This window comes from Scyliorhinus canicula, chromosome 11 (genome assembly GCF_902713615.1).
Source record: "Scyliorhinus canicula chromosome 11, sScyCan1.1, whole genome shotgun sequence".
NCBI lineage: Eukaryota > Metazoa > Chordata > Chondrichthyes > Carcharhiniformes > Scyliorhinidae > Scyliorhinus > Scyliorhinus canicula.
The window spans coordinates 106,657,661-106,677,217 of record NC_052156.1 but is presented as its reverse complement, the minus strand read 5'-3'; the positions used below and the strand labels follow the sequence as shown (position 1 = coordinate 106,677,217).

Here is a 19,557-nt window from a genome sequence, read left to right as displayed (position 1 = left end):
CTCAGCTGACTGGATGGCTAGTTCATGGTGCACAGCGATGCCAAAAGCTCGTGTTCAATTGCCACACTGGCTGAGGTTATCCATGAATACCCTGCCTTTCTCCAAAGGGGGTCCTCAATGACTATGACAACTTTCAATGCCTGTTTTTTGGGGATCATTGGCTGGTTCGCGAAGCGAAATGATGCCAACTACGCGGGTTCATTTCCCATACAGGCTGAAGCCCCACTCTAAGAAGGCCCCACCTTATCAACCTTGCCGCTCAGGTTAAATCACCACCAGGTGGTTCTCAAAGGGAAGAGCAGCCTATGGTCCTCTGAGACCGTGACGACATTTACATTGTTTTACTGAGAGAAGCAGGAGGTGAATAGGAGAAAAAAAGAGAAGCAGGTGACAAATAGTTACAATCATAGCCATGCTCAGTTGGAAAGACTAACTCTTCCAGAATTCTTGGCTAGAAGCTGCTGATTTGTAAACCTCAGAGACAAATTATGCTGAACCGAAGAAAGGCTTCCTAAACTTACAGATAATTTGTGGATGGTAACTATTTGATGAATTTTGCTCATAGTGTTATATTGTATGGGATGTTACTTTGGGACAAGGAACATTTCTCAGAGTTCAGTAATGTACATAGATTGGAACGGGGTAAATTTCAGAATACAGTGTGTGTGTTTGGCATTATTGTAGTTATGTGTACCATTGTTTTGTATTGTAGTCTTTCTTGTTGTTAGTTTTTACCCATTAATAAACATTCTTTTATTTGAATGGTTACAAGAAAGGACATTTCCTTACTGGTTTGCATATCTTTCCTCGTGTTACACCAAATTGAAAAAAAATTGACTTTTAAGTACCAGTTACCCTCCTGGGTTGCGGGGTACCCTTGCATTTAACATCAGCGAGGTTCTTAACAAAATAGCTAAAATTCATTTTAATCATAGATACAATTACATGTACTCAGCATGTACCAACAGTTTAGCCATGGGAGAAGTTTGGAATGACAAAGGCCATTAGGATGGTCGATCAAGTCACCTCTCATAGATACATAGAAGATAGGAGCAGGGGGCCTTTTGGCCCTTCGAACCTGCTCCGCCATTCATCACGATCATGGCTGATCAATAGCCTAATCCTGCTTTCTCCCCATAGCCTTTGATCCCATTCTCCCCAGGTGCTATATCCAGCTGCCTCTTGAATATATTCAAAGTTTTAGCATCAACTACTTCCTGTGGTAATGAACTCCACAGGCTCACCACTCTTAGTGTGAAGAAGTGTCTCCTTATCTCTGTCCGAAATGGTTTACACTGAATCCTCAGGCTGTGACTTCTGGTTCTGGACACACCTATCATTGGTAACATCTTTCCTGCATCTACCCTGTCTAGTCCTATTAGAATTTTATAAGTCTCTATGAGATCCCCCTCATTCTTCTGAACTCCAGCGAGAACAATCCCAACCTAGTCAATCTCTCCTCATATGACAGTCCCGCCATCCCTGAAATCAGTCAGGTAAACCTTCGCTGCACTCCCTCGAGAGCAAGAACATCCTTCCTCAGTGAAGGAGACCAAAACTGCACACAGTATTCCAGGTGTGGCCTCACCAAGGCCCTGTACAATTGCAACAACACATCCCTGCTTCTATACTCAAAACCTCTTGCAATGAAGGCCAACATACCATTAGCCTTCTTTACCGCCTGCTCCAGCTACATGCTTACCTTCAGCGAATGGTGCACAAGGACACCCAGGTCCCGCTGCACACTCCTCTCTCCCAATTTACAACCATTCAGGTAGTAATCTGCCTTCCTGTTTTTGCTTCCAAAATGAATAACCTCACTTATCCAAGTTATACTGTATCTGCCATTGGTTTTCCCACTCGCCCAACCTGTCCAGATCTTACTGGATCCCTGCATCTCAAATATATTTCAAAGTAAATACATTCATTAAAGACCAAGGAAACATTTGAGAAATTGTACTTCTAATTGCATTTCATAAAGATAATGGGCGGGATTCTCCAGTCCGCCAGCCGTGTTTTCCGAGGCGGCGCACCCCCGCCGGCAGTGCGTTTCTTCGTTCCCGCAGCCGGCCAATGGGGTTTCCCATTGTGGCCACCTCTCGTCGTCGGGAAACCCGGAGGACTGCAGGATCGCGCAGGCGGAGTGTTCCACTGAATGTTTTCACTCCTTTACCCATTTTACAGCTTCTTTTTCGACTTTAACATTGTCACAGCTCCCAGCCCGCTCCCAGCTGGGGAATGCGGGTGAATTGCTACTTTGCAGTTAGTATGCCACCTTTTCCTCCAATGGGGAAAAAAACTCATCTGAAAATAGGGACAGAAACCACTGACGTTCATGTTTCTGATTCCGTGGGCATTTTGTACTTCTACACGGCAGAATATTTCAAAAGTTTTAAGGAATGAGGATTCGCTTTTATATTGTGCCTTTCACAGAATCCAGGCATCCCAGAAACAGGGCAGAGCAAGCAAAATCCCAAAACACTTGGAAAATTATTTTCAGTACTATACCATTCCAATCTGGTCCGTCATGTTTTTGACACTTTCGACATAGCGACAAAATCGCTCATTCAGATCCTGTAGCTGAGCTTTCTCCGACATTTGGCCAATGGATCCACAACCCGACATCTTGTTAGCTGCAGAAAACAAGCATTAGATTTAGTAAAACGTTTTTCAAAGAACTGGGACAGTATCGCAAACGCTGGGATCACTACACACAAAACCGCACACGAACATGTCCTTACTGCATTTTAACCTGACACTAAAGCTGCAGTTTAGATTGGGCAACCTGCTATCTCAAGGCATAGTGAAGTGGAACCTAAGACATCAGCAAGTAATAGGAATGGATAACCCACATTCTGACCACCGGACGCTCGCTCCCCAGCACATAAATCTTCATCTTTCTAGATGGTGATCACCCGATTCTTTTTCATAAAGGTTTTGAATTTAAAAAGTACCCAGGAGGGTAATGTTTTACCTGAATATTTTGTAAATTTGGATGGACTCTGCGCTTACATGGTACTCCGTCTGCTTTCAAGACCCATACCAAGTGTCACCACTGTTCCAGTGATGTGCAATCGTAACTATGCGAATATACATAAGTACCATCATGTGTAGAAGGAACAATGGTGATAAACTGATCAGAGCATCTAGTGTCAGGCTTAGCTCTAACGGTAACACTCTCTCCTCTGTGATGAATGTAAGAAATATTGATATATATATTTTGTATTTTATATCTGTTACAGCTATGTTTTTAAAAGCGTGGACTCCGATATATACACCCGTTGCAGTAATAGAACATAGAACATAACAGCGCAGTACAGGCCCTTCGGCCCTCGATGTTGCGCCGACCTGTGAAACCACTCTAAAGCCCATCTACACTATTCCCTTAACATCCATATGTTTATCCAATGACCATTTAAATGCCCTTAGTGCTGGCGAGTCCACTACTGTTGCAGGCAGGGCAGACCACGCCCTTACTACTCTCTGAGTAAAGAACTTACCTCTGACATCTGCCATTATCTATCTCCCCTTTAAAGGTATGTCCCCTCGTGCTAGACATCTCCATCCAAGGAAAAAGGCTCTCACTGTCCACCCGATCTAATCCTCTGATCAGCTTGTATCCAATTCATTTTTTCCCCCAATTAAGGTGTAATTTTAGCAAGGCCAATCCACCCACCCTGGACATCCTTTTGGATTGTGGGGGCGAGACCCACACAGAATGTGCAAATTCCACACGGACAGCGACCCGCGGCCGGGATCTAATCCGGGTCTTTGGCTAACCACTGAGCCACCGTGCCTGCCCCTAGTGATGACTTTTGTCAACTCCTTTTGCAGGATATTACAAGAGGAGGATTTACAGATGGAAACTCAAATCGAATTCACATCAAAGATTTAACAGAGTCACTCGATTCATCAGGACCTGAATATCATTGGTCTGTGAATGTGGAAGAAGAAATGTTTGTCTGTTCTGTCTGTAGGAAAAGATTTTCAAGATCAGTATGACTGAAAAAAAAACGATACACTCACACTCGACTCGAGTGAGAATGTTTCAGTGAACTGACTGTGGAAAGAGCTAAATATTATTAAATAATCTAGGTTAAGGTATCCAGACTCTGTGGCTGCAAAAGGTGCAATTAAGATGTCATAAAACTGAGGTCATCATTCATTCCAACCATATATGTCTTAACAAAGAAAGGCCTAATGGGATTTTGTTATGGTTTCTGGAGATTCCCTGAAGAGTAGACAATTTGAGACATTGTGTTTAGACTTAGGTAAGCAGGTCAGGAGATCTGAGTGGGATAAAGATGATGTAATTAATGGGAGGAGCCAGGTCTGCAGCTGACAGTTTCACTTGGAGTTCTGCCAGGAGATTCAAGCAGAGTAGCAGCTTTTGCCCAAGGTTATCAGGTTAAGCAGATGTCTGACACAGATAGAAAGGATCACTCTCTCTCTTCAAGCATTATTTCAAAAAATCTCTGCAGAAGTGTACAGCAAGCATCCCTGTGTTTGCTAAGTGTACTTGCAAGGGGTTTTTGACCTATGTTGGGTTTTGCTTGAGTGGAGATAGGGAAGGTATCAATTAGAAGTTGAAGTGTTTCATTTTATTGTTAAGAATTGTTTAACAGTTAAATTGCAAGCTAGTGCGATGTTAATCTAGTTTAATCTTATGTTAATAATAATTTGTTTCAAGATACCATATCCTTATTTGTCAGTGGAATCACAGCTGGAACAAAGTATCCTTTCCTCACAGTTCTGCAAATTAAAAGACAATGTTTGGGGTTCTTGTCCATTATCCTAACAGATGTTGGGGTTCGGTCCAGGATCGCCTCAGAGTCAGGAGGTTGTGGGCTCACACATGACTACAGAATTTGAGTATATAACCCAGGCTGACATCCAATAAAGGAACGCTGCTCTGTTGGAGGTATTATGTTTTGAATAAGATGTGAAATCAAGGTTCTCTCTGCCTTCTTAGACAGGCATAAACAAATCCCGAGACACGAGTCAAAAAGAGGGAAGTTCTCCTGGTGATGTTTATCACTCACCCAACATTTAGAAATGGTTACATTTAGATAGAAAGCTTGGATTTATATTGTGCTTTTTATGATCTTAGGGTTGGCCCAGAGTGCTTCACAGACAGTGGAACACATTTTTGAAGTGCGGTCACTATTGGAAAGTTGCAAAACATGGCTGCCAATCAGTACTCAGCAAGATTAGCACAGCAAAGAGCACTGGGATAATGACCCCAATAATCTGTTTTAGATTGTGGGTGTAAGTACATGTTGGCCAGAACATTGAGAGAATAATCCCAACCTTCCTTCAAAATAATTCTTTATCATAGAATTCCTGCAGTGCAGAAGGAGGCCATTTGGCCCATCGGGTCTGCACAGATCCTCCGAAAGAGCACCCCACATAGGCCCAATCCCCCACTCCATTCCTGCAACCCCACCTAACCTTTGGACGCCAAGGGGCAATTTAGCAATGCCAATCCATCTAACCTGCACATCCTTTGGACTGTTTGAGGATTGCTTATACCAACTTGAGGGGCTATATTGAGCTTTGGTTTAACTTCCCATTTGAAAAGCAACTTCTCTGACAGTGCAGCATTCCCTCAGTACTGCACTGAGAGTGTCAACACTCTCATGGCAATATCACTTTCTGCACAAGCTATTACTAAACAAATAGGTCCCAACACTCTGCAGACAATGTCTCACTTTCCTTTCAAAGATCTTTCCCACAAATAAAGTGCCACACTAACTTTGTACCTATTCTGCTGTGTGTACTAAACCACCTGTCTGATCCATGTTGTTGTGGACACTGAAGGCTATTTGTTTCTCTGCAAGAGAGAGGGTGAAGTAGAGAGTCATCCTGCACAACTCCCATTAATCAGGGAAGGTGGCGGCAAAGTGATATTGTCACTGGCCTAGTAATCCAGAGACACAGGGTAATGCTCTGGGGACCACATGACGAAATTTAAATTCAATAAAAAAATCTGGAATTAGAAGTCTATTGAAAACCACAAAATTATTGTCAATTGTTATAACTACCCATCAGGTTCGCTAATATCCTTCAGGGAAGGAAGTCTGCCGTCCTTACCTGGTCTGGCCTACATGTGACTCCAGACCCACAGCAATGTGGTTGACTTTTAACTGACCTCTGAAATGGCCTCGCAAGCCACTCAGTTCAAGGGCACTTAGGCGTGGGCAACAAATGCTGGCTCAGCCAGCGATGCTCACATCCCATGAATGGATAAAAAAAATCAATGCCAGAACAACACGACTGAGGGGGTGACCAGTTTAATCGCTACATAGCCCATAATTTCCTACTCTCCCTCATGCTAAGAAAGAACAAATCCATAAAAAGAAAGAAAACACAGCTGCTATGGGGCTGCAATAAACGTTTTAACTCCAATAGCATGACTTACAATTTAATTTACTGAACATTTTATAAATTGTTCTTCACATGTCTAGGTGGTACTTGAGGCAGGCAAAGCACATTGTTTCCATAACCTGGAATAGGTTACGAACTTGATACCAAAGGCAATAGCTTGACATCAGACATGACTGACCAGGAATCTCTCCCACTCTTAACACCTGCCCGAAGCGTGTTGGAAGGATTTACAGGCTGATAATCAACGGGTGCGATTCTCCGCACCCGCGGAAAATCGCGAAATTGTCGTAAAAAACGGGCGCATTTTACGACGGTCGGGAAGGGTCCATTTCCCGACGTATTCACTTCCGGGAAATGGGCTAGTAACGCGGCGGCATCAATCACGTGCGCGATGATGACGGAACGCAGCGACGACACGATCACGCCCACGTGACGCCGCCCGACACCGTAAAAAGGCGCGGGCGAGCACAGAATCTGTAGGCCATGATGTCGGAGCCCAGGAGAGCTGCACCTCGTTTTGTGGAGGCCGATGTCGAGACGCTGCTCGATGCTGTCGAGCAGAGGCAGGGCATCATCTGCCCGCGGAGAGGGCATCGCCAACCTGCCAGCGCGGTACACCAGGCCTGGCGTGAGGTGGCTGCTGCCGTCAGTGCTGTGGCGCAGACCCCTCGCTCTGCAGAGCAGTGCCGGAAAAAGCTTCACGACCTCACCAGGGCTGCCAGGGTAAGTGCCAAGAAGGTGCCCCCTAGTCACAACCATCCCTCCCCCCCCCCCCCACTTTACTTAATCACCTACCTCCCCCCCTGGCACGGGGGGGTGGAGGGGGATTGGGGCAGAGTTATTTGAGGATGGTTCACAAAGTTGTCACAGGCCCAGCGCTCTGGCCCCGTGGAGAGATGCAATTGTCTTATGACAACTTGACCCCCAAACTGTGCCAGTATCTGAACGGACTGCTGATACCTGCCGTATTGTAATGATCTACCTATGTACCCTCCCCCAACAGGCCAAGTCCGCTCACAATAACCGTGAGCGGCACAAGACTGGAGGGGGTTCGCCCAACCTGCACCCCCCTCACCACGTTTGAGCAGAGGGCACTGGACCTTGTTGGGGGGTCTGCCACCCGGGATGTCGCGCTATGCGAGGTTGGCGGATCTGCAGCAAGTGAGACAACCCTCCTTGACAAACACCCACCCCTCCCCCATCCTCTGTCCCTTCACACACCCTGCCCACTTGGACATCTCCCCCATCCTCTGTCCCTTCACACACCCTGCCCACTGGGATACCCCCCCCATCCTCTGTCCCTTCACACACCTTGCCCACTGGGACACCTCCCCCATCCTCTGTCCCTTCACACGCTGCCCACTGGGACCGTCCAGCGGCCTGCCGAGCAAATCTAAATAACCCGTCTCATTCTCTTCCCTAGGACGTGATGCCGAACGACCAGGGCCGTCTGGCTGCAGACGGACACAGGCATCTGCCGCCACCTCACCCAGGGCCGCACCACAGAGGGTGCCCAATCAGCGGGGAGTCCCATCCTCCCCAACCCAATCTGCGGATCAGGACGCCCAGAGGGTGGCGAGAACACAAGCCACGGAAATGGCCAGCGATAACCCTCCGGACTGTGAGCGGCCCCACACCATTGAGGAGGCGCTAAATTGTGACAACATCGGGCTTGCAGCACTGCTATCTCCCACAACATCCATCATCCCAGAGACACTCACCCCGGCGGGCCTATTTAGTGATGAGTCTCCTGGGTCACAGTCTGGTTCGCACATCACAGCTGAGCAGGTACAGCAGGTGGAGGTCGGAGCAACCGAGGGCCCGGACTCGCGGAGGCCAGACCAGGCCCAGCATGCAGCTGGCTCCCAGACGTTTTCGGAGTTCCTGGAGTTTCTCAACCCACCCGCACAGCCGATGCCTCAAGAAACCCAGGGAAACAACGACGGGATGAGGGCTGCCTTCCAGACTCTGCAGACGCTGTTAGAGGAGTCAAACCACGTCCAAGAGCAGGGAGTGGTGCCGCTCATGGCAGAGACCCAGTCCGACACCGCACGGATGGCATCCGCGGTGGAGGCAATGGGTCAGGTGATGCAAGGCATTGGGGTTAATATGCACGCGTCATCCTCGGCCCTGGACAGGGTTGCCCTCTCACAGGCAGCAATGTGCCAGAGGCAAAACGACATTGCCGGCGCCCTACAGGCCTTGGCCCAGTCTCACCAGGTCATTGGCCAGTCGCAGCAGTCAGTCGCCGAGAGCACCAACCGCCTGACACATGTGCTGGATGGCGTCGTGCACACACAGGTTGCGATCGCACAGTCCCTGGCGGGAATGTCTAACTCCCTGGACTCCGTGTCTGCAAACCTTCGGATCCTGGTGGATACTGTTGCAGGCCTCCAGGACTGGCAGCGCCAGGTGTCGGTGGTGCGACGGGGCACCTCCCCGCTCGCACCTCTGTCCAAAAGTGAGGCCCGGGGGCCACCGGGCTCCCCGAGGGAGGAGGAGGTTTCGGGGCCCGTCCCATTAAGTCCATCACGGGACGTCCCGGAATTCTCGGCCTCCCCCCATCCCATCCCTGGTGCATCGGGTGGGCAGCAGGCAGAGCAGGGTGGCACAATGTCACCCGAGACGCCCGCAGAGCAGCCTGGCCCATCAAGGCCGGGTCGCCCCAGGAAACTCTTGGCCAAGGAGAAACGAGTCGAGGGCGGCGATTCGCAGCAATCCTCCTCCACTCCTGCTGTATCATCTGGGGAGTCACGTAGACGTAGTGTTAGGGCCCGTAAGGCAACTAAGATAGACACTGAGTAAGTTGGCACGGGTGAAGGGCACAGTTTAGTTGTAGGGGCTAGGGCACCTGTAAATAATTGTTAACATTAAACGCACTGTTCCACCTTACTTGTAATACCGTGTGATTGTTCCACAGCCACAGGAATCGTGATGGTGACCGAGTGTCGCTGGGGTTGACGAGCGGTGAAACTTCGGTGCTGGGTGTGCAGTCCCTGCCCCTCCCCCCTCCCACAGCTAGCCCACGCGGGCACGTGATAGAGTGTCAGTGACGATCTCAGCGGCCACCAAGGTGGATGGTTCAGCTATTGCCATGGGTCAGAGCTCACAGCTCTTCGCAGAGCGGGCTGTCATCATTCCACATGGCACTGATCACACCCGCTGACACAGCCATCAATGTTGTGCCATACCGTCTGGACCCAGTGGTAAGGGTGACGTCGAAGTGGAGCAGTGTACACGGAGAGGGTGTGTGGGGGGGGGGGGGGGGGGGGGGGGTGGTTGTGGTGGTGGAAGTTGTGTGTTGACCCTCTGCACGACTAGCGATGCAGGTGGTGGTTTGGTGTTCAGCGGGGACGTCACATGCGATGCGTGAACCGTGCTGCCACCAAGGCGTCGCGTGCCCGCCGTCCTCGCCGGGTCTGTCATGCCGCCTCCTGGACATCACCAGCACCTGGGTCGTGTCTGCGTGCTGCGCCCGCCACTCAACCAGCCTCCTCCTCCTCCCTCTCCTCCTCCTCCACCTCCTCCTCCTCCTCCTCTGTGCTGGCACCACTGCCACTGGCTTCTCCCTCCGCCTCCTGCAGCAGGTCATCTCCCCTCTGCATCGCAATGTTGTGCAGCGCACAGCAGACCACTACAATGCGAGTGACCTTGTCGGGCTGATACTGCAGGGCTCCTCCGGAGCGGTCCAGGCACCTGAATCTCATCTTCAGGAGGCCAAGACAGCGCTCCACCACACCCCTGGTTGCTGCATGGGCCTCGTTGTATCGTGTTTCCGCATTGGTCTGAGGCCTCCGTATAGGCGTCATCAGCCAAGACCTCAGCGGATAACCCCTGTCGCCTAGCAACCAGCCCCTCAGCCGGGGGGGACGTCCCTCAAACATCGCAGGGATGAACGGCTGCGCCAGTATGTAGGAGTCATGCACACTCCCTGGGAACCTTGCAGAGACGTTCATAATCCTCATGTGGGGGTCGCATACCACCTGGATATTCATGGAGTATGTCCCCCTTCTGTTTGTGAACACGTCCCTGTCCCCTGCAGGCGGGCGCATGGGGACGTGAACACAATCGATTGCCCCCTGCACCCTCGGTATCCCGGCCACGCTGGCAAATCCACGAGCTCGTGAGTCTTGACTTGCTTGGTCCTCGGGAAAGGTGATGTAGCGGTCCGCGATGGCATAGAGGGCGTCGGTCACATCCCGGATGCACCTGTGCACCGATGACTGGGAGATCCCGGAGAGGTCCCCGCTCGGAGACTGGAAGGAGCCGGTCGCATAGAAGTTAAGAGCGACCGTCACCTTGATGGCAACCGGGATCGCGTGTCCTCCCCCCGTTCCACGTGGGGCGAGGTGCGCCACGAGGTGACAGTTTTGCATCACCGTCTGCCTACTCAGCCGGAGTCTCCTCCTGCAGGTGATGTCCGTCATTGTTAGGAAAGAGACCCGGACACGATACACCCTCGGCCTTGGTCGTCGCCTCTGGCGCCGTGGCTGCAACCTCACTCTCTCCTCCTCCCACTCCTCCTCCCCCCATGCTGCTCGACGACTGGCAACTCCTCGGCCCTTCCCTCTGCTGCTGCAGCTGGCCCTGCATCCACTGCGGGTTGTGGGTGTGGATGCTGCTCCATCTCCAAATGCAGTGCAGCGGCCCCAACCACTGCGCAGAACATAGGTGTTCTGTTCACATACATCGTGCTAACCTACAGAAGGGTGGTGGGGGCAGAGAAACGGGACATGTTAGACGGAGGTTAGTCGACACCTCGGCAGCCGCCTGCCATGGGATACCTGTGTGTCCCGGTGGCCTGGTCGCGCTGCTGACATGCGGGCAGCCTAACCCCTGGTCACTTTCTGCATCCAACGGCCAGTAAACTATGGCCTCCTCACGGGTGCGTCAGTGGCCTGTGGCCGTAAGCCACAGGGGAACCAGCGGCCGTGTCCTTGTGTCCGGCACGCCATGGCATGGTGGCAGACATTTTGTTACGGGGTTGGACGGCTCACTCGCTCACTCTCTACCTAACCCCCCCCCACTCCCACTCCCCCCCTCCATCTCCCCCCCCCCCTCCATCTCCCCCACTGCCCCCCCCCTCCATCTCCCCCACTGCCCCCTCCATCTCCCCCACCCACCCCCCATCTCCCCCACTGCCCCCCCCTCCATCTCCCCCACTGCCCCCCTCCATCTCCCCCACTCACCCCCCATCTCCCCCACTGCCCCCTCCGTCTCCCCCACTCCCCCCATCTCCCCATTCCCCCCTCCGTCTCCCCCACTGCCCCCTCCGTCTCCCCCACTGCCCCCTCCGTCTCCCCCACTGCCCCCTCCGTCTCCCCCACTGCCCCCTCCGTCTCCCCCACTGCCCCCTCCGTCTCACCACTGCCCTCTCCGTCTCCCCCACTCCTCCCTCCATCTCCCCCCACTGCCCCCTCCGTCTCCCCCACTGCCCTCTCCGTCTCCCCCACTCCCCCCCATCTCCCCCACTGCCCCCTCCGTCTCCCCCACTGCCCTCTCCATCTCCCCCACTCCCCCCCTCCGTCTCCCCCACTCCCCCCCTCCGTCTCCCCCACTCCCCCCCTCCGTCTCCCCCACTCCCCCCCTCCGTCTCCCCCACTCCCCCCCATCTCCCCCACTCTCCCCTCCGTCTCCCCCACTCCCCCCTCCGTCTCCCCCCACTCCCCCCGCTCTGGACCCCCCTCCCGGTCTCAGGGATGCCTTCCCCGTTGTGGCCAGACTCGAGCGGTGCGCTGAGCGGTGCGCTGAGCGGTGCGCTAACCTCCTCGAAGCTCTCGTCAGCCAGCACGACTGGTTGACGAACTTAAAAAGCAGGTGTGTTTGACGCCGTGTAAACAGTGCGCGATGACGTCGGGACTTCGGCCCATCCGGGCTGGTGAATAGCGGGGGGTGCCAATTTGTAGCGATTCTGGTCGTGTCGGGGGCGTGATGGAGGCGTTTGGCAGGAATGGCGACTCCGAGATTTTGCGGGGTTCGGAGAATATCGGGAGGGCGTCGGACCAGCGTCGCCGTAAAAATTTGCGACGCCCGCTATTCTCCGACCCGTCGTGAGTGCGGAGAATTGCGCCCAACATGTTTGGCCACATTATGAACACACTTTCTGTGACCATCAAATCCTGGAGTGGGACTTGAACCCAGGGATTCTAGCTCAATGGCTACGATGCTACACTGCGCCACAAGACCTCTTGCACAGAAACTATACAAGAATTAAGATCAGTTCCTGCGCTGTCCACTTTCATCATTCCCCACAGTCCATATGTGACCCTCAAAAAGAGGTAACAAATCCTCCAATAACCTGTCCTTGTAAAAATGGCATTTAAATAAAGCAGGAAAAACTTTGCGGGTCAGCCAGCTCCTGTGGCGAGAAACAGTTAATGGGGCGGAATTTTGAGCCCGCATTAGCTGTCAGCAGGTCAGCAGAGCAGGTGGAAAATGCGGTGAGAATCGGGAAGCGGGATTCTCACCGGCACAATCACATTTTCCGATTTTCTAGGCCCCTCACCACGGCGTAACGAGAAATCCGCTTCGGAAGTCCGGGAACCTCATTTAAATGCATTAGCATATCAGCAGAGAGCCCTCCCCAAGTTTGAGGGATCTTCCCCTTCATCGAATATTCATTGGTCAATTTACAACAGCTATATAAACACGAGAACCTGAGCGCTCACCTCCCAACGGGATATGGGAGGTGTGCGTGCAGGTCGCCATTACCATCCAGGGTGCCAGTCTCAGAGAGGGCACCAGCGAAGACGAGGGGCATGCACTCGAGGTCAGGGGGGGGGGGGAATGGCCCACTAAATACATTGGCATCTCGGGTGGTGGGGTCGCTCACAGGCCTTAGTGGCCTTTCATGGCTGTGAGCCTCTAGGTTTAAAGGGGTCTGAGAATTGGATTTCTTTATTGTCACGTGTACTGAGGTACAGTGAAAAGTATTGTTCTGCGTACAGTTCAGACAGATCATTCCATACGTCAAAAAAAATACATAGGGCAAACAGAAAATACACAATGTAAATACATAGACACAGGCATCGAGGTGAAGCACACAGGAGTGTAATACTACTCAGTAGAGAAGATGTGAGAAGAGATCGGGTCAGTCTATAAGAGGGTCGTTTAGGAGTCTGGTAACAGCGGGGAAGAAGCTGTTTTTGAATCTATTCGTGCGTGTTTTCAGGCTTTTGTATCTCCTGCCCGATGGAAGAAGTTGGAAGAGTGAATAAGCTGGGTGGGAGGGGTCTTTGATTATGCTCCCGCTTTCCCATGGCAGCGGGAGGTGTAGTTAGAGTCAATTGAGTCAATGGATGGGAGGCGGATTAGTATGATGGAGTGGGCTGTGTTCATGACTCTCTGTAGTTTCTTACGGTCTAATGCCGAGCAGTTGCCATACCAGGCTGTGATGCAGCCAGATAGGATGCTTTCTCTGGTGCATCTATAAAAACTTGTAAGAGTCAATGTGGACATGCCGAATTTCCTTAGTTTCCTGAGGAAGTAAAGGCGATATTGTGCTTTCTTGCTCATAGCGTCGACGTGAGTGGACCAGGACAGATTGATGCTAATGTGCACACCTAGGAATTTGAAGCTGTCAACCAGCTCCACCTCGGCCCCGTTGATGAAGACAGGGGTGTGTACAATATTTTGCTTCCTAAAGTCAATGACCAGCTCTTTAGCTTTGCTGACATTGAGGGAGAGATTGCTGTCGTTACACCACTCCACTAGGTTCCCCAAATCCCTCCTGTATTCTGACTCATCGTTATTCAAGATCTGACCCACTATGGTCCGAACCTGCAACCCATGAGTGATGGGGGATGAGAGTGCCTTCTACAGATGAAGCTGACAGTAAATTGCTGTCTTCACACACATCAGGTGTGCCTCACCAGCTGTCTAATCAGATCCCTGACCTGTCCTGAACAAGTCAATTGTGCCAGTTTAGTCAGCATTGCAAGGCATGAGTGCCACTAATTGCCGCCCAATTTTTAACCCTGTGGAAGCCTAGCCCCCAAACATTGAACTCCAAGGCTAATGCTCACGTCTACATAAGAGAGAGGTAACACAGATGTGGCTCCCAATACAAGGCGTTATGGTGAATTTGCTCATCAGTCACCCCGTGCAAGGGATGGGGGGATGATGGGGGGATTGGGGGGGGGGGGGGATTGGGGGGGGGGGAAGCACACAGATCGTTGAAGATCTCAAGGGTCAAATCACTTCCTTCAGGTGGAGTTGAGTGCTATTGTGTGACAGAGGAGGGAGTGAGGCTCAGTGGAAAGATTTCCACATAGAGGGAAGTGTATGAATGGATGTCCCAGATCCTGAGAGAGCTGAGAGTCAGGGCATTGTCAGGAATCCTCATCGCTGACTTTGATGTTCTTTTCCTTTCAGTTTTTCACTCGAGAGAATCATGGAGCTAGTCACGCTGGCAATTCTTTTCATTGCAATCGACCAGCAGCAGAGACATCGCAGTGCCTCTGCAAGCGGCCAGGACCAGCGCCTTGCAGAGGAGGGGGAGGCAAGGCCCGCTGATCATCCAGGAGCACGGCCACAGATGGCGGAGACTCAGATGAGACACTACTGGCCAGGGGTGTACGGCCGTAGAACGTCCTACCTCCAGATGTCAAAGGTCGAGTGCTGGAGAGGTGTGCATCTGTCCTGGGGGATGGTGGACCAATCGTTCCAGATGATGCAGGAGTTAGAGCCACATGGACTGGTGGGAGGGGGGGGGGGGGTCACCCATTGCCTGCGGCCCTGAAAGTTACTGACGCTCTGAAATTTTATACCAGTGGCTCGTTTCATGGCTGTGTGGGTGACCTGAGCAGCATCTCCCAGTCAGCAGCATACAAGTGCATAAGGGAGGTCACAGATGCGCTATTAATGTTGGTCCACATATACTTCAACTTGGACTGGGAGCAGGCGAGTCAGGACACCAGGGCCATGGGCTTTGCCCACATAGTAGGCATACCCCAGGCGCAGGTTGTCAACTACCCCCACGTGGCTCTGCGTTCCCCATGGTGACAAAAGGGCGCCATTTGTGAACTGCAATGGATACCACTCCCTCAATGTCCAGCTTGTCTGTAACCACACAATGTGCATTATGCAGGTATGTGCCCATTTCCCAGAGAATGTCCTTGATAGTTACACCTTGGGACACGCGCAGATCCCAGCTGTTTCTGAGAGAGACCAGAGGCTGAATGGATGGCTCCTCGGAGACAAAGGGTACCCCCTCTGGAGGTGGCTGGTGACGCCAGTGTGGAGGCCCCAAAAAGCAATTTAGACTCGCTACAACAAGGCTTATGTGTCAAAGCATGAGCTGGTCGAGCAGGTGATTGGACTGCTCAAGACGTGGTTCTGGTGCCTGGACCGGTAATGGGAAGGGGGGGAAAAGAGTCCTTCAATACAGCTCCCAGAGGGTGTCCCACATCATAGTGGTCTGGTGGGCTCTGCAGAACCTGGCACTATTGCAGGGAGAGCAGTTGGGCCAAAAGGACATGAATGAGCACCATATCTCATCGGATGAGGAGGATGTCGAGACGGGCGGGGACAGGCAAATCACTGAAGAGGAGGAGAAAGGACGCATGGGATGCAGGGCAAGGGACTCTCTGCTAGCCTCCTGGTTTGGTGATGGCCAGGACGAGGTTGTGAAGACCTCTCCCACCATGGGGCCGGACTCCCTCTCACTACTGTGGTACCCGTGGAAGATCATCCCGATGATCGGAATATTCACAAGCAGAACGCTAAAGTGATTGGCTGGATGCTGCAGAAGAATGATGACTTGCAGTGAGGACAGAGCAATGTTCCTCTTGTCATGATATGCACTCATGCACATAATGAGATACAGACAGGCAGTGACAGACAATCAACACACAGGACAGAACACAACCAATCACCAGGCAGAACACTAGAAAGTGGTCTCCCACTATAAAACACACGAGGCATCACCACTCTGCCTCTTTCCACTGGTGACAACTGTAGTGACAGTCAGGGTGTATATATCAGTTAGGACCTTCTACACGTGGCTCAGAGCTAGTCTGGTCTAGTTAGTTATAGTAAGCACGCTTAGATTAGTAGAGTGTCAAACCCACAGGGAACTGTGTGCACTGCGTAACAAGTTCAATAAAGTGTATTGAACTAACATCAAAGTTTGGAGTCTACTTTCAAGTACAACTGCATCCAGTTGCAGTCCGTGTTACCCCACGGTGATTAACACGACATGGTACCAGGCGTCTACTATCTCTAAGTGGTTTACCTTGAGGGATCCCGTGACGACCAGCAAGTGCCTTCCAGTGGTGCAACCGCTGATTCCATGCTCAGGGATCAGATCGTGTTTGGGATCAGTTGTTCCTTGTGGGAACAACTCCTCAAAATTAAGCACTGCCAGTCACGATTGAGATGTGTATCATGCATGAGCATGCGAGAAATCGGTACTCCCGTTTCAAATCGGCAGAATATGAAAAACCTACCTCCCACAAGGCGGAGAGTGTACAGGCCATCGCCCGGATGCAGCGCCTCAGTATCGATGAAAGCGGCCATTTTGCACGTTTTTCCCGGGGCCCCATGCATGCGCAACACGAACGGGAGAACGGAGCGGCCGTAAACCAAACTGCGCAGGTGCGAACGTCGGCTGACCGCACTGCACATGTGCGACGACGCACAGAGCGTAACGACGTCAACGTCATGACGTGCCCGAACTGCAGCACCGCCCACTTAAAGCGGCACTGCCCGCAAAAAGGCAGGTGATGTTTAAATTGCGGGAAGCCTGGACATTATGCAGCCTTGTGCAGGTCTGCACCACCAGTCAAGGGCCAGTGATCCCAATTCCAACGCAAGCGCGTTCGATGTGTACAGCAAGGTTTACTGGATTCTGATCCTGGTAGCACTATGAATCCAGAGGATGACTGCCTGGAGTGCCCTTATTGTGTGGGCATCATCACTACATGTGAATATGCCTCCTCAGATTCAGCAAGATGCCTATCTATCCTCAATGTGGATTCCATAGACGAATGGCGTGCTGTCATACAAGCAAATCAATGCAGCATCCAATTCAAGCTGGACACTGGTGCTTCTGCCAATCTCTTCTCTCCAGCTGATTTTGACCACATTGAAAAGCAACCCAAAATTCTTCCGCCATCCTGACAGCTCCTCGATGTAGCCACCGAAGTTGGCCATTTCCCTGAATACAAAATGGAGGAACGCAAAGCATATAGGATAAAATGGACAATGTTTGCAGTGCCAGCAGGCTGCACCTAGCAGGTGTGGATTCTGTCTGCTAAGAAAGCAGACAGCACCGAAACAAACATTCCGCATACTAATGAGGCAATCACCAGGATAATTAGCATGTTAATGGAACGATTCCAGATACAATGGACACAAATGGGGAAGCAACTGCAACATTGTAAAGAATACCAGACACTCAGGCACCAACAGGGTTCGAAAACAAAGAGCCTGAGAGCCCGCCCAGTGGCTAAGGAACACCCTCAGTATTGGGCGGATTCAAACATATCGATTGGGAAGAGACCAAATCGATTCCAAGCAGGTAAGGGAGTCCGCCCAAAGGGGCGCAGATCCCTGGGACCTATAAAAGACAGGTCCCACACATGGTTCAGTCTTCTCGTCCAGCCCTCCTCTCTCTTTGACCAGCACTCCTCCGCGGACCAGCACCTCGACCAGCTTTTGCCAAGAAGACCTTGAAGGAGAGAGAGGAGAGGGTTCGGACAGCAGCCGCCAGCAAGTAAGTGTCTCACAACGATCGCTACCAGAGATAGACACTCCTGACCCCTTTTAACTTATACCAACCTGAAGTCTGCAGACCAGAGCAGAGCAAGAGGCCTTGTTCCCTGATCCGGCAGTTCCTTCGAGATAAGTATTAGTTTATTTAGCGGTAGGAATAGCTTAATCCTTTTAGCGTGTGCATGGGTAGTTATTATAATTGTATTATAATAAACTCAGTTGTTTGAACTTACTAATTGGTGTATGGTTTTATTGCTTTGAACTTCACCTTGAACTTGTGGCGGTATCTTAACAATACCTGGCGACTCCAGAGCTAAGTAAAGAAACAGAGCCAAATTGAGTGTTAAGCACACTCACCCAGAACGACCAACATCGATTATAATGGTAATGCCATTACTGCACTAGGATCTTGTCATCTATTCGTCTCCAACAAGACCACCAATGTCACACTGCAATTCGAAATCGTCAAGCCTGATAAGGCATCCCTGCTCGGTACCCATGCATGCAAGCTACTCAACCTCGTACAGCGAGTCCATACCATGTCTTCTTCCAATGTGGATCTTCAGGCTGACATTGATGACATCCTTGCTCAATATCCGGATGTATTTGATGGAATCGGCACTCTGCCATACTGCTACAAGATCCTACTCAGGATTGATGCCACGCCTGTGATCCATGCAGCACGCCGGGTGCCAGCTCCTCTGAAGGAACGTTTAAAGGCACAGCTACAGGAGCTCCAAGACCAGGGCATCATCTCCAAAGTGATGGAACTGACTGACTGGGTCAGCTCGAAGGTCTGTGTGAAGAAGACCGCAGGAGAGTCGCGGATATGCATAGATCCCAAAGATCTTAACCAGAACATAATGTGGGAACACTACCCGATCCCGAAGCAGGAGGAACTGACCAGTGAGATGACACACGCCAAATTCTTCACGAAGCTAGATGCATCGCGTGGTTTCTGGCAGATACAACTGGACGAGTCCAGCAGGAAGCTCTGCACATTCAACACGCCATTTGGCAGGTACTGTTATAACCGTATGCTGTTCGGCGTTGTCTCAGCCTCTGAAATCTTCCACGGGATTATGGAGCAGATGATGGAGGGCATTGAGGGTGTTCGTGTCTATGTAGATGATATAATCATATGAACAGATCTACGCCCAAATAGAAAAAGAGTGCCTGGGCCTCCTAACCAGCATTGTAAAGTTCCATGACTGCGTCTACGGTCTACCAACATTTACAGTGGAGACTGACCACAGACCCTCGGTCCATATCATTCATAAGGACTTGAATGACATGACACCCAGGCTTCAGCGCATTCTCCTTCGACTCCGAAGGTATGATTTTGAGTTAGTATACATGCCAGGCAACAAGCTGAAAATTGCTGATGCCCTGTCCCACTCCATCACCTTGCCCTGTGAACAGGTTGACTTCATCCGCCAGATTGAGGCACAGGTG

At 51.3% G+C, this 19,557-nt stretch overlaps 1 protein-coding gene across 5 annotated transcripts in view; it reads right to left on the bottom strand.

Annotated features, from left to right (window-relative positions):
• LOC119973257 (protein diaphanous homolog 1-like) overlaps window positions 1-19,557 on the bottom strand; it is a 238,955-nt gene that overhangs the window by 196,291 nt on the left and 23,107 nt on the right. For all 5 annotated transcript variants that reach the window (XM_038810989.1, XM_038810990.1, XM_038810988.1 and 2 more), the window contains one exon: window positions 2,509-2,633. In XM_038810989.1, the coding sequence (XP_038666917.1) occupies window positions 2,509-2,625 (117 nt within the window). In that variant the 5' untranslated portion in view covers window positions 2,626-2,633. The remainder of the gene's footprint in view (window positions 1-2,508; window positions 2,634-19,557) is intronic.